The sequence below is a fragment of the Staurois parvus genome, unplaced genomic scaffold (genome assembly GCF_062004578.1).
Source record: "Staurois parvus isolate SC_StPar_1 unplaced genomic scaffold, SC_StPar_1.0 ptg000126l, whole genome shotgun sequence".
Taxonomy (NCBI): domain Eukaryota; kingdom Metazoa; phylum Chordata; class Amphibia; order Anura; family Ranidae; genus Staurois; species Staurois parvus.
In genome coordinates this window covers 91910-106911 of record NW_028317922.1, presented here as the reverse complement: position 1 = coordinate 106911, position 15002 = coordinate 91910, and the positions used below count along the sequence as shown (strand labels likewise).

At 42.5% G+C, this 15002-nt stretch overlaps 1 protein-coding gene and 1 pseudogene across 1 annotated transcript in view; one reads left to right on the top strand and one right to left on the bottom strand.

The window, feature by feature from the left end:
- The window catches only part of EFHD1 (EF-hand domain family member D1), a 45788-nt gene extending 31061 nt beyond the window's left edge, over positions 1-14727 (top strand). The window contains exons 3-4 of the mRNA XM_089672323.1: positions 7833-7967; positions 12948-14727. Coding sequence (XP_089528449.1) covers positions 7833-7967; positions 12948-13079 — 267 coding nt within the window. The 3' untranslated portion in view covers positions 13080-14727. The remainder of the gene's footprint in view (positions 1-7832; positions 7968-12947) is intronic.
- Positions 12642-12778, bottom strand: LOC149466486 (U2 spliceosomal RNA; annotated as a pseudogene).
- Positions 14728-15002: the final 275 nt, after the last annotated feature.

Here is a 15002-nt window from a genome sequence, read left to right as displayed (position 1 = left end):
GTTGCAGTAGTCCCAACGTAAAAAAATGAGGGAGTAAACGAGTTGTTTAGTAGTGTCTGGGGTTAGGAACGTACGTATTATGGAGATGTTGCGGAGGTGGAGTCTGCATGAGTTTGCCAACGATTGGACATGGGGTTGGAAGGACAGGTTTGCGTCTAGAGTGACACGTAGGACTTTGGCTTGCGGGGTGGGACTGATTGTGGCGTTGTTGGTCAGGATGGAGAGGATGGGGGGGGGGGCGCGGGCTGGGGGGAAGATTAGAAGCTCGGTTTTGGAAAGGTTCAGTTTGAGGAAATGGAGCAACATCCAGTTTGATATGTCGTTCAGGTGGGTGATACGGGCGGAGACTGAAGGAGTGAGGTGAGGGGTGGAGAGGTAAATTTGCGTGTCATCAGTGTAGAGGTGATAGTTGAAGCCATGGGAATGTATCAGTTTGCCGAGGGAGGAGGTGTAGATGGAGAAGAGAAGGGGTCCGGGGACAGAGCCTTGGGGGACACCAACAGAGAGGGGGAGGTGGTAGCATTATAGGTAATGCTGAAGGAGCGTTGGGATAGGTAGGAGGAGAGCCAGGAGAGAGCAGAGTCTCTGATGCCAAGGGAGTGTAGTTTATTTAGGAGGAGGGGGTGGTCAACTGTGTCGAAGGCCGCGGAGAGGTCAAGGAGTAAAAGGACTGAGTAGTGGCCATTAGCTTTGGCGGTTAGCAGGTCATTAGTAATTTTGAGTAGGGCGGTTTCGGTGGAGTGTAGGGGACGGAAGCCAGACTGTAGTGGATCGAGTAGGTTGTTGTCAGTGAGGTGGGCGCTTAGGCGATTTGTAGAATAGTTTCTTGGTGAAGATATCTCACAAGGTGCATGAAAAATCTCACATGAGTATGTAACTGGATTCAGAGAAGGGATCTATCAGCTACAGGCATAAAGTTTCCAATGTTTAGGGGCTTATCTGCCCATGTTCATGTAGAGATTGCATGGAAGACCTGAAGGAGGGGATAGTGATTTAGGAGAGAGGATAAAGAAATCACAGAAGAAAAGGGGGAAAAACAAAAAAAAAGTAGTTTTAAGGGAAGGGGTAGTGTGAGGTGTGAGAGGGTATAGGGGGCCTCTTTACCACCATTGCCATTCTGGACCAGAGGAGCCTAGCAAATGTGGGACATATTGCCAGGGTGGCTGTTACATCTCCATCATTGGTCTGAGACTGATGAATAGATGATATGTTGCATTCTGGGGCAATGGTACCAACAAGTGAGGATTTTGAAATTGGTTTCCTGAGCTTTGTTTATCAAGGAGAGTTGAGGCGTCATGATTAAGGCTTTTTCCCAATCTTTAGATAAGAGGGAAACCCCGAGATTGCTCAACTATTGATCAGTATACTGGAGAAGAGAGGAAAAAGTGCAAGGGAGGATGATAGTTTTATATTGAAGAGAGAAATTTGCATCGGGTCAGAGTCTAGTAGAAGAAGGCTCTTGAATGAGGTCAGTGGGTAGAAAAAGTTCCACTTGTCTGGGAGTAAGTATAGGAATAAAGTAACCCATCATAGGGTTGATGGGTTAGTGCTTGGTTAGAAGGGTTTTTAGGGGCAGAGGAGGTCCCTGCCATGTGATTTGTTATGAGCGACAGTGGCTTTGTTTTTTTTATTCAGATGAGAAAATGGCATTGAGTCATGGCAGGGGGAGAAAGGGCTTATTGGAAAACCAGAGTTTAGGGATTCGTTTGTCCCAGAAGGCGAGGAGTGGCATGTGAGGATAGGAAGGGAGGCTAGTCTGATCCTGTGGGTTTTTCCAATCCAATGGAGGACTAGGAAGACACAAGGAGAGGTTTGACATGGATCCACTCTTGAGAAGATTTATTGTGAAACCAGTGCATTAGTCCTCTGAGGACAGATACAGTGTGATATCAGGGGTTCCTGCACCCCCCACTACATTTTAGGGAGAGTAGTAGATTAGTAAAACTGTTTCTGGAGGGATAGATGGAATGAGTGCGGGACTGCTATCAGGATGGTTTGGAAGATAGAGATAAACTGTAGTAGGATATTCATCTTTTAAGATATTTATTCAGCCAAACCAGGAGTAGAGTTTGTGGTCATAGGCTTTTAAAACTGAAAGAGTCTTTTGGAGGAGAGGGGTATGTAGTTCAGGGTAAAATGCTGAGATATGTCTGATGGGATATGAGTTCCCAGGTATTTAATTGAATGGGGAATGGGGACCTATTTTTAAAGAGAACTTTTTGGTGAAGAGTGTCTTATCTCAGAAGGACGTATATTAGGATTTTTCCATGTTAGAATAATTGACCTTAAAGTTGTTGAGTGATTCAAAATGTTTACATTTATGACATAAAGTAAGAGGTCATCCACATGTTGGATGTAATAGGGACCTGTTTGTATGCTTGAGATAGAGTGATAGAACCATAAGACGTTCGTTAACTGTTCCATCATTAGGACATATACCTGTAAAAGCAGTGACATTGAGTATCCCTGTCGGGTGCTGTTACAGTTGTTAGAGCTCAAAAACAGGGGCTTGTTAACATGAACCTTAGCAGGTGGGAGACCAGTATAATTCTACTTTTGTGTGTGAGATTACAGTCTAGGCCCCATTGAAGTGGCGTTTGGTGAAAGAAGGGCCACCTGTCTCTGCCAAAAGTATTTTCTGTATTCACAGACAAAAGGCACAAGGGGGCATTTGTAGTTTAAGTGTGTTGGGTTAGTAATATTGTTTTTATATTATTGTCAGGCTCTTCACTCCTAGATTATACCGACCTGGTCTGAGTTTGTTTGTGGGAATACTGGTTGTATATGAGTAGCTAATATTTTAGTATAGATTTTGATATCAACCCCATCAAAGAAATTGGGCAATGATCAAATCTCTGTAAATTTTATAAAGTTTAAGTGTTTATTATTATTATTATACAGTATTTATAAAGCGCCAATAGTTCACTCAGCGCTGTACATTACAAAGGGGGACAGAACATGTGACAGAACAATACCAATACAATGCAAAACATGAGGGGATTGAGGGCCCTGCTCTTTCGAGCTTACAATCTAGGAGATCCATCAGGACCAGGTCTGTTGCTGACATGAGTAGAACAAATGTCAAAAAAGAGTTCTTCCATAGAGTGGCAATCTAGAACCTCCTGGGTAGTGGGATTGATGGAGGGGAGAACCATTTTCACTACATATTTAGCAATAGTGTGTTCATGTTGCTGTTGAACTGTGTTTGAAAGGACCCTGCGGGTTATAAAGCATGAAAAAGAGTTTTTAATTGAGGGGTAGTACATTTAGGTGGTGCTGAGATGAAGAGTTGCCAAATACCAGTCACAGTTATTGCTCTAATTCCTGTAGGCCTGTTCATATAGTTTGAAATAGAAAAGGTCTTTACCTGAATTTTTCATGGGAGACCGAAAGAAGTTCCGAACTTTTCACAGCTCCTGCGAGCTATATTTTTCCCTGCTTCCAAGAACCTTTACATCACCAAGCACCAAAGTGGGGTTCATTATTTCACTCAAGAACGAACCCCAATCCTGGGCACACCACCTTCGCGAGCAACACGATCTGGCTCTAACTTCGGTGGACTCTTTTTTTTTCACAGCAATGGAACAACTCTATGCTGATCCTTTCCTGTGTCAGACTTCGCAAGCTACAGCAGGGCAAAAGGCCTATTGAGGAATATGTTACCAATTTCCGCATATGGAGTTCTGACAGTCAATGGAATGAGTCTGCTCTCTGCTTCCAGTTTTGTCTTGGCCTTTCTGACACCCTGAAAGATGAGCTTCCCCGAGTGGGGGTACCTACCCGGCTAGAGAACCTGATAGACTTGGCTATCCACATTGATCGTCGGATCCGGGAGAGACAGGATGAGAAGACTAACGGGGAGATCTTGATATGTTCAGAAATGGGGACCCCTGTGCCCTTTACTACTGCTGTCCCATCAGAGTTACTTATCAATAAGGGAGAACACCTTAATTCTTCTAGAAGGAGCTTATGGATACCACCGTTGTCCTCTGCAGAACGTCTTCGACGACAGAAGTTCAATCTCTGTCTCTACTGTGGTGACTCAGGTCACTATGTATTGACGTGTTCAGTAAGACCTCATGAGCCCTCTCCTAGCTGGTTCTATATGATGCATCCCCAAGGAGCAAGCCGAACGCACTTCTCCTTCCACCTTCAATTACAACTGGCCAAAAGGACGATTACGGTCCCAGCCATTATAGACTCTGGTGCCTGTAGTTGTTTCATGGATGCAAGCTTTGCTACCCAAAATAAGATTCCTCTCTGTACGAAGGCACAAAGACTTTTGGTCCATCTAGCTGATGGATTCGGTATCAGTTCTGGTCCTGTGACACAAGAGACCATGCCACTTTTATGCCAGTCCTCCTCGGGAGAGCAGGAATTTCTTTGTCTGGATATTATTACTTCTCCAATATTTCCGGTTATTCTCAGCATGCCCTGGCTAAAAGCACACAACCCATCCATCAATTGGTTGTCTGGGGAGATTCTTTTCCCTTCTGAATACTGTCTGAATCACTGCATTCCTAAAGAGTCAAGTGCAGCAACTCCTCTTCTTAGTATCCACCCTGATCCCGAGACAATGAAACTTGTTCCTGTTGATTACCATGATTATCTGGATGTATTTAACAAGAAGAGTGCCAATACTCTTCCTCCACATCGCTCCTATGATTGTCCTATTGAGCTTCTGCCCAGCGCCAAAACTCCTTTCGGGCGAATTTACCCTCTATCTGAAGTAGAATTAGAGGTCCTCTGGGGTTATATTGATGAGAGCTTGGAAAAGGGTTTATTCGGCCCTCTACATCACCAGCAGGAGCTGGCATCTTCTTTGTTGAGAAGAAGGATCACACCCTCAGACCTTGTGTGGACTATCATGATCTGAATAAGATAACTGTCAAAAATTGCTATCCCCTTCCTCTAATTCACAAATTATTCCAAAGGCTACGAGGGGCATGTATCTTTTCAAAACTGGATCTAGTTAGAATTTGCAAAGGAGACGAATGGAAGACGGCCTTTTGAACACGCTTTGGGCATTTTGAATACCTGGTGATGTCTTTTGGTCTCTGTAATGCCCCAGCAACCTTCCAACATTTTGTAAACGATATATTTCGGGACTATCTGGATCTATTTATTATCTATTCTATGGATGACATCCTAATTTGTTTCCAGTTCAATTGAAAGACATGGGGATCATGTAAAAAAGACTCTGGATAGATTACGCCAACATCACCTCTATGCAAAGGCTGAAAAATGCGAGTTCGAGAGGCAGACTATTCAGTTCCTCGGACTTGTGATCACCCCCGAGGGCATTGCTATGGACCCCAAAAAGGTGCTCTCTGTATTAAAATGGCCTGTTCCAAGAGACAGGAAAGCAGTGCAACGTTTTGTAGGATTTGCAAACTTTTACAGAAAATTCATTAAACTTTTCTGGGATCATTGCACCAGTAACACAGCTAACCAAGCAACATGCTACCTTCAGGTGGACCCCTGAGGCCCAAGCAGCCTTTGAACAATTAAAGACCTTTTTCACCTCTGCACCTATCCTGAAGCATCCAGATCCTGCTTTAGCCTTTGTCCTTGAAGTAGACGCTTCTAAAAATGCTGTGGGAGCCATTTTGTCACAACTACAGGGACTCAAATCCCTTTTGCACCCTGTTGCATTCTTCTCCAGAAAGCTAAATGCCTCTGAAAGGAATTATGATGTGGGAGACAGAGAGCTGTTAGCCATCAAGGCAGCACTTGAGGAATGGCGCTACTTACTGGAGGAAGCTTCCCATCCTATTCTCATTTTCACGGACCACAAGAATCTTGAATGTTTCAGAACGCCGAAACGTCTAAGGCCACGACAAGCAAGATGGGCACTATTCTTTTCCCGCTTTGTCTTTCATTTGACGTCCAGAACGGTAAGCCCAACGCATTCTCCCGTATGTTTCATGATCCAATTGTACAGTCTGAACCTGACACGATTCTGCCAGCCAAGAACTTTTTTACTTTTGCAGACAGATCTTGTAACACAAATAAGAGAAATGGTGGACGATCATCCACCCCCCATAGAGATGCATCTTCAGCTAAGAGACGGACTGTATTTTCACAAGGAACAAATTTCTGTGCCAGAACAACTCAGGACGCTTATTCTCAAAAGGTGTCATGATCACCGCTTAGCAGGTCACTTCGGGATCCACAAGACTTCAAATTTGGTCTCCCATTCCTTCTGGTGGCCAAACTCAATGAATGATCGCCAGAACTATGGTAGATCTTGTTCAGATTGTCTTCGGAACAAGTCTGACAAAGCCAAGACCTGGGGCCTGTTGGAATTTTTGCCCGTACCTAAATAACCATGGAATATGATCTCTATAGATTTTATTGTGGAACTCCCCCCCCCCCCCCCCCCCCCCCCATCGGAGGGATTCACCACTATTTTTGTAGTGGTTGACCGCCTATCAAAGATGGCTCACTTCATTCCCTTGAAACTGACTCTTCCTGCTGCTGAAACTGCTTCTGCCTTCATCAAGGAAATAGTAAGATTGCATGGCGTTCCTGTCAACATTGTGTCCGATCGAGGAGTACAGTTTACATCCAAATTCTGGAAAGCTCTGTGTGAGGCACTAGAGATCGAATTGCGCTTCTTCTCTGCATACCACCAACAAACAAATGGACAAACGGAGAGAACAAACCAAACTCTGGAACAATATCTCCGATGCTTCTCCGGCGTTTTACAAGCGTTAAAAATGCTCCCCAAACACCCTGTGCATGACCCTGAATTTACACCCCTTCATTAATCTTGCTACACTTTTTTTTTTTTTTCTTTTTTTTTGTTTGTGAAAGGTGCACATGTAGTCCAATAGCCTAGTTGCTTTCTCCTATAAAAGCAAAACTGGGTAAATGTTATCGCTCTGGGGCAACACTGACATTTATGCATCATATTTGTACTCTAAAAAAAAAACATAACAAATTGAAGAACCTCTTTTATATTCGGTTTGCTTTCAGCATTTTAAACATAAAAAGTGGTCAAATCGTGTTCTTCATTCCTATCTGACTACACAACGTCAGTGATGCAGATTGAGCAAGGTGAGCAGTGTGGGAAGCTCTGTATACACAATAGAGCCTCAGTACTAGGCACACAGGAGTGCCTGATAGGCTGATGATGATAATAGACACAGACTGCCAATGTACCAGTATGTGGAGGGGTTACTTACCAGTGTGCCCAGCAAGAAACATAGGACTACTGTGATGTGTGTAATAAGATAGTGGGACTGAGAAGGAATAAAATCTGTCTGGTGAATAATGGCAAATGATTGATGTTTGTAGTGTAAATAGGATCAAATAGGAGATAGGGCTAGTTACTTTCAATGTAACCTATTTATACAGAAGGAATTTTAAAACTGGACCGAGGAATTCTTTATAATCACTTTTTAAAATATTCACCTAAAATATAATTGGATGTGGCCTATGAGCAATGCATTGTTCAGTAGAACTATCCACTGGGCAGTATGGGGAATCTTGTGTTTATTTTGGGCTTTCTGCCAGCTGTTTTCCAATGCAGAGTTGGCAATATTTTATGTAAACGCACATGCAAGTTGATGACAGATTACTAGAACTTGAAAGTCTCAGGGACTAGGTGCATTTCACATCTAGATGTAAACTGACATAGAATAAAGTAATGTGGTCAAAATGAAACCACTTAGTTGCTATCTCCTAAAATCATAAATTCTGTATGTTGCTATTGATCTATTAATAGTACAAAGCTTGTTTTACACTATATACTTACTGTATGTTTAATGTATTGCACAAATTATCTGATGTTTTGGAGATTCTGAATTCAAATATCTGTTTTTCAGTTTCTGCTAATTTTCCGCAAAGCTGCAGCTGGGGAGCTGGAAGAAGATAGTGGGCTAATGTCACTAGCTAAACTCTCTGAAATTGATGTATCCACAGAAGGTGTCATGGGTGCCAAGAACTTTTTTGAGGCCAAGGTAGGCTGAAATAATATAATTGAAAGAAGAGGGCACACATTGAACTGTGACTGATATAAACCACTGTTGTCCATCATTATTGGGAATAAACAGCATAAAATGAGCTACAGTATTTATATTGCAGATAAGATAAGATGTTCATATTGCATATATTAGCTTAATAGTTGCCTGTATATTTAATGCTCCCCCAAAATCTCAGTTTCATGTGGAAATCATAGCAAATAAATATCCTATCATACTATCATAGGGCAGAAGTCCCAAGTCAAACAAAATTAGCAATGCCTTTTGCAGATACTGTGCCCAAAGTTTGTGATATCGGCAAGTACACAGACCTACTTGATACTCTTGCCTAGGCTCAATATCAGTGAATTGGAGAACTTAATTTGGGTAGTAATGGTTAGATTGTCAATGGTACAGTATTGGATATGTGCTGTTTGATCATTATGCATATAACTTCAGGTGTTTGGACATTGGCTAAAAAATAATGCTGCAGGGACATCAGCACATCACCCTATATAATCCCTTCCATTTTTAGCTAGCTAAAAAATAATGCTGCAGGGACATCAGCACATCACCCTATATAATCCCTTCCATTTTTAGCTAGCCTCCATTTTTTTGCTAGTGATGGACTTTTTCTCTTTATTTTGAGACGTTTGCCTTCTCACTATAGAGGCTTCTTTCTATTTCTTCTAATGATTATTCAAGATTCCTGATGCACCATAGCTACTATGGCTCTTAATGTAGCTTGGAGGTCAGTTTACTCTTTGGCAGATCCTTAGGAGACTGTTCTCAGATCGCACTGAATAAAAGAAGAGAGACCAACCTATAATGTTGCTGCCATGCACTGGAGCCTCCTGCTGTAGGCACTCCCCTTGGCACATAGTGCAATGTGTAAAGTTAGCTGCAGGGTGTTTTACAGGTCCAAGGTGTGGTCTGCTCCCCGGAGGGTATACCATCATGCTGGATGAAACCATGATGGGGATTTATCCCTTGTTAATTTTGCCTGTGCGATCTTCCTTGGTAAGTACAGGGTAGAAGCCCTTTTAAACAGTCAGGCCAGGGTGCCACTTTTGTTGCTCTGGATCCTGACCCAACCAACCTTATTGTGGTGGCGGCGGCTAAAAGCTGGAAGGGTTGCGTTGACTTTAAAATCAACAAGCTTTCTGTTTGTTGCCTGTTTTGTGGCACCAAGTGCCAATGTGCATCACAGGTGCTGGCTGTGCAACCTGGGTGCTTACTGCACCTGCACCACCTCCCTTTCAGTTGAATTACTATGGTTGCACACTCTATGGGCACATCATTGGACTATCAACACCTTTGCGCTCTCTCCTGGTGACAGGGTATGGCTGCTGTTACCATATTACCTGGGTTTAACTGTGCGGCTTACTTGTTCTTAAGCCATTCCCTCCTTCCATAGCTGCAGAAGTCATGAACTCTCCTCTGACGACAACATTCACAAGCATAGAAGATCTCAAGGGCATAGGAAAGGGTCAAATGTACTTGCTAGCTCAGGTCTTCACTCTAGGGGGCTGCTAGTTTGTTCACTCAGTGTCCTGGTACCATATACTCTGACAGTTGCCCCCTGTCTTCCTTTGGCCATTCTGCTGGCCAATCTGCTACACCAACTTTATCTTTTCTACCTGGAGAGGAATTTTCTGCCACATTTGTCAGATTTTCTGGTGACATGGAGGCCATAGATAACCAGTCACAACAGTGCCCCTTCAACCTCTTCTCCTGAATCGGTCTTCGATTTTGCCCTTAGTCTGACATGTTACCGGAGGAGGAGGTGGCAGTTGTGGATCCCACTGAGCAGTCTGATCAGGATTAGATGCCTGTAGCTGAGATTACATCCGAGTTTAAGAATACCACAACTAACCTGAATCTTAGAGCTCTGAGGAAGAAGGGATTCCCTTCAAAACGCGTCGGCCTGACTCTGAGAATCTTCCCTCGTGGTTAGACTCGCGCTGGTCTCTGACTGCTTAAGTCTCGCTAAGGACTTTACACGCTTGTTTTACTTCTCTGTTTGTGTTTGGCCTATCTTGCACCCACATTATTCAAAGGTATGTGCACTCCTACTCGCCCTCATAAGAACTCAAAGAATCCAGGTTACAGGATACCTAGATGACCTTCTTCTAAAGGATTCAACTATCTGCAAACGTCTAGAGGAATAATTAGCTTCTTCAGGCTTTTAGTTGGGTAATCAACTTCCAAAAGTCTGCCATCCAGCTTTCCCTTCTGCTGGAATATGTAGGCCCCAGGCTAGACACAGCCCAGGCAAAAGTTTTCATTCCAGGAAACAAGCTTCTCTCTAAGATCTCAGACTCAAACATTAAGGTCTAAAAGTCATCCCTCAGTGAGATTCTCTGTGAGAGTTCTACACCTTATGGTTGCCTCATTCAATCTCTTACATTGAATGAGGAAACCATGTTCTCTTCACTCAGTTCGACTCAATATTTCTTCAACAGAACATTCTGTTGGACTGGAAGCAACACACTCCCATCTCTCAATGTCCCTATGCTTGGTGGATTGCCAATCCAGACTTGGAAAAGGAAAGTTGTTTCTCCCACACTTATGGAAAGTGGTAAGAACAGATGTCAGGCTTGGGAGGAGTGGGTGTTGGAGAAAGATAGGGGTGGGTGCGACTCATCTTCTCTCTAAGTTATATAAATTACTGCTGGGACAATTGACCAACACAACTCCTTACTATATCCGAGAGTGGGAGAGGGAACTGGGCAGATACCTGACAGACTGTAGTGTAGATAAAATAATATCCCTGGCCCACACTTGATCGGTAAATGCTAAAACACAGGAAACGTGTTATAAATTTCTATCCAGATGGTATGGGGTACCCAACTGGGTATCCCGTATTTTCCTGTGTGTGTCCGATTACTGCTGGAGAGGATGTGGGCAGAGACACTTTCCTTCATCTATGGTGGAATTGCCCAGTTATATGCACCTTTTTGGTCTGACATTTGAACAATCATTCATGAGATAACACAATTCCAGCTGGCAGATGATCCTTTTATCTATTCTATTTCTGGTATAGGAATTCAGATAGTTCAACCACAATATCATTGTTTTACTAATGAAGCATTCTATCTGATCCTGATTCATATCATATTGTCATCGTACTTCTATCTGGACCGTTCTGGTCTTCTTTGTGGAATGTATGTTTGATTCTTTCCTCTTTTTTTCTTTTTCTTTTTCTTTGTTCATTTTTGTATTGACTTATCTAAAATTAATATAAAGATTTAAAAAAAAAGACCTATTCCAAAAACCTCTAGCTTCAGTTTCACTTAAACCTTCACTCAAAGTGTCTCATTAATCAGCAGGTATTTCAAAGTTAGCTGCTTTCTCTTATAAGGAACCCTTTCTAATTTTTGACAAGGACAAAGTTCTCTTATGTCCAGCACCCTCCTTTCTACCTAGAGTGGTATCTGCCTTCTACCTTAGTGAAAACGGCCTTCCTTCAGTGTGATTTGTTCCTAAGCATTCCAATAAAATTTCTCTCCTTTGTTTTGATGTAGTCACAACTATCAAAATCTATCTAAAGGCCACAGTCTCTAACTGGAAAATGGACCCTTGCCAGCAGGGCATTGAAAAGGACACTCTGCTTTCAAGTGCACTATTGCAAGAGTCTATGAATATCCAGCCTGTGTCCTGTACTGTAGGATTTCAGATAAAAGGAATTTTGACTTTCAGTGCTGTATAAACTGTATGTGGCTGTGTACAGTTTTTTGTGTTAAGACAGCAGTATGGGGACTTCTTGTTCCATTACTGGATCAAAATCCATTCAGGTTAAACTCTGCTCAGCCATTCACAGGAAGCCTTGTGTTTTAGGAAGGCTTCCTCTGATTGGTTGAGGTGGAGAGCCTGACATCATCTGCCCACCTCTCCACCTCCAATCAGAGGAAGCCTTGTATTCTTTCATAAAAATACAAGGCTTCCTATGAAAGGGTGAGTAGCACTTGGCTAGACTAAATTTTTGTTCTGGGATCAGGACAGGAAGTACCTGTACTGCTACCATAATCCAGAACTGTATACTGTATGTAGCTAATGCTACATACAATTTATGCGGCGCTAACAGTCACTGCAGGGTGACACATAGAGAACAAATATGCAAAAAATTATTCAGAAAAAAAATTGCCAGTGCAGATGCATTGGCTAGGCCTTGCAGCTTGGTAACTAAATTGCTCTAGTCTCAGCCATAAGGCCTAGCTCATGAGGCGTTCTGCAGAAAAAGCATCGGTATCATGGCAAAGTGCTGTTTCACATGGTGGAGTCTTGCACTACTGTCACCCCCAGGACACCACTTCCAGGGGGTGCCTGACACAGTGGGCTCTCTGCCTTTCTAGCCTCTGACCAGACAAGGTAGCACAGTTTATTTAGGAGGCACTGGACCAGGGGCGGACTGACAACTCATGGGGCCCCTGGGCAATAGGGGATCATGGGGCCCCAGTGTCATCATCCACACTCAAACACCACCCAAAGAAAAGCCTATGAAAGGTACTAGGGGCATCTCATTGGGCCCCTTAATGACCCTGGGCCCTCGGGCAGTGCCTGAGTACCCGAATGGTCAGTCCGCCCCTGCACTGGACCCTGTCTTGATCCTCCACCAGGGAATGATTCCCATGCCACACTTAATCCATTGGGCACACTTGTTTGTTCCCACAGGAAGATTCCTCAGTACCCCTCATACCAGCAGGGGTACTCAGCCAGCCAAAAGGCCAGAATAATGGTAGCACACCCCTACTGGACACTGATGAGAACAAATACTACACTTGATCTTAGCCAAAGGGCCGAGAAGCAAACAGAGGGTTAAGTTGGGCTTTAAGAACACGATCTTTGGTGCTATTGCTGTTTAAACATGTCTGAGACTTCTCTGTAATTTAGTAACCGGAACCCTGGTTGTGATTGATAGAAATCCTTTATTTTTTCTTTATCTAGGTCTCATTGTACATTCTTGTTTTATGCCCACAGGTTCAGGCCCTGAATTCAGCAAGCAAATTTGAAAATGAGATTCGGGCAGAGCAGGATGAGAGGAAGCGACTGGAGGAAGAAAAGAAAAACCGCAGAGCTGCCTTCAAAGAGCTGAAGTCTGCATTTAATTAGTCTTTGACCGTTCCCTGATTCTTATGTCCGGCCTCGGTCTTTAGGTTGTTTTAAATAAAACACAGCCCAAGGCTCTGGCACCTTGGCTATTCTTTACAGTCAGGCCTAGTCCCTTAGATGCAAGTCCTGCTGAAGCTGAGAGCTTAGACCCTTTTAATACTTTACTGCAAGGAAATCTTGACCTGGGCCAAGTCAAGAAGCTGAGAAAGGTCTTTTAAATAGCAATATGTGCTTACATATAATCTTCATCCTAGTTCAACTTGTCCATTCAAAATGTGCCTTAGATAATTGCTGCTAGCTGGTCAAAGTGCTGCCTTTATTTACCAGTTTCTGAAATATTCAATTTCAAAAAGATAATGGGTTTGTACATTCTATAAATTATATATTTTTTAACCATTCCTTTTAATAACATCCACTGTAAACACACAGGTAAACTTATTCCTGACCCTGCCTCACATAGACCTTTTATTAATAAAACTGCAAGTTGGTAGAATACTAAATGTTTAAACATTCCTTGTAAAAAAAAAAAACTAAAGATCAACAGAGCCTTTGTATTTCACTATCTCCATATTACTTTATCTGTAGCTGAAACTCTGCAAGGTAAGAAAAGCAAGTTCCAGATTACATGGGCCATTGTTTGCAGTCACCTAAACGTTATAAATACTGCATTGCTCTCAATGATGATCTCATGTTTCCATATTTGTCTGTAGATGCAATCAGCTTTACACAGAGGTGAGACAGTCTTGGCATTCTGATGCCGGAAGGCCTAGCGGGGCAGCGGTGAAACATTTTGTGCCAGTTAACAAAGCAGTCCATAGACGAGAGCAATTTTTGGGCAAGTGGCCTATGTGCCTGAGAACTTTGCAACATTCTGCCATGTTTATTATACTTATTACGATTTTGAGTATTAAATGCTGGCTCTGGAATATATCCAAATTACAAGCATGAACCAGTTCTACAGGATGTCATATGACAAAAACTGCACAATAAATAGTCCTCTTGGTGGTTGATACTAAAAATAATGATATGGGGGGTAGGATTTAAACCAAGATTGTGTTTGGCCAGAGTAATGTGTACTCTGCTGTTCTTTAGCTGTTGTAAAGCTTCAGGTCTTATGAGGCTCTAACAAGTCTTGCAGTTCATATGAGCTGACGAGCCTCATCTGGCTGCCTCTATATTACACCTGTGCAAAGGTAAGCAGTTCCTTGCAGTGCTGGCTGCTGAAGGATAGTAGTTTTTAATTTTAAATCATATTTATGGCACCCTGCAGAATGATAGGAAGACTGTGCAGAAAATGTGATCACATATTGTTCATTCTCCTCTGTACTGGTTTATACAGAAACCTTATCAGTTTGTATAGGAAAGAACCATTCAAATGTGAAATGTTGATTGAAGATTAGAATCTACAGCTGCCTCCCTTCTTGTGTGCTGATCATGATGTTGGCAGACTTGGTACTTTAGCTGTTAATAATTGTTCCTTGTATCAGGGATTGGTGTTACTAGAGACGTAACACATCTGACCCTTGTCCTGGGACCATGTGATATACACCTGGTGAAAGCTTTCCCGTGTTCAGTCATACCTGTTTGGCTACTATTATATACTCATTTTATATAAATATAAAAAATAAATATGTTTTACTAATAAAAATGTGTATATGTTGATTTGATTCAGAAATATGATTTTATCTGTCATGTCGCCCTGTGTAGATAGGTATAGCTACTACAAGGTGTGTTCAAGTCAAACCAGGACTTTGAGTTGATATAATAAAAGAACAAATTTCAAGAAGTGGAAACTGCATTTATTTTTCTCCATACTACCCTGCTACATTTATACTCGTACCCCATCATTTAACTATTGCCTGGAAAGTTTCGGCAAGATTTGTCAGTACTTGTGTTCACCGTTCCCACAGAAATATGTCTTTT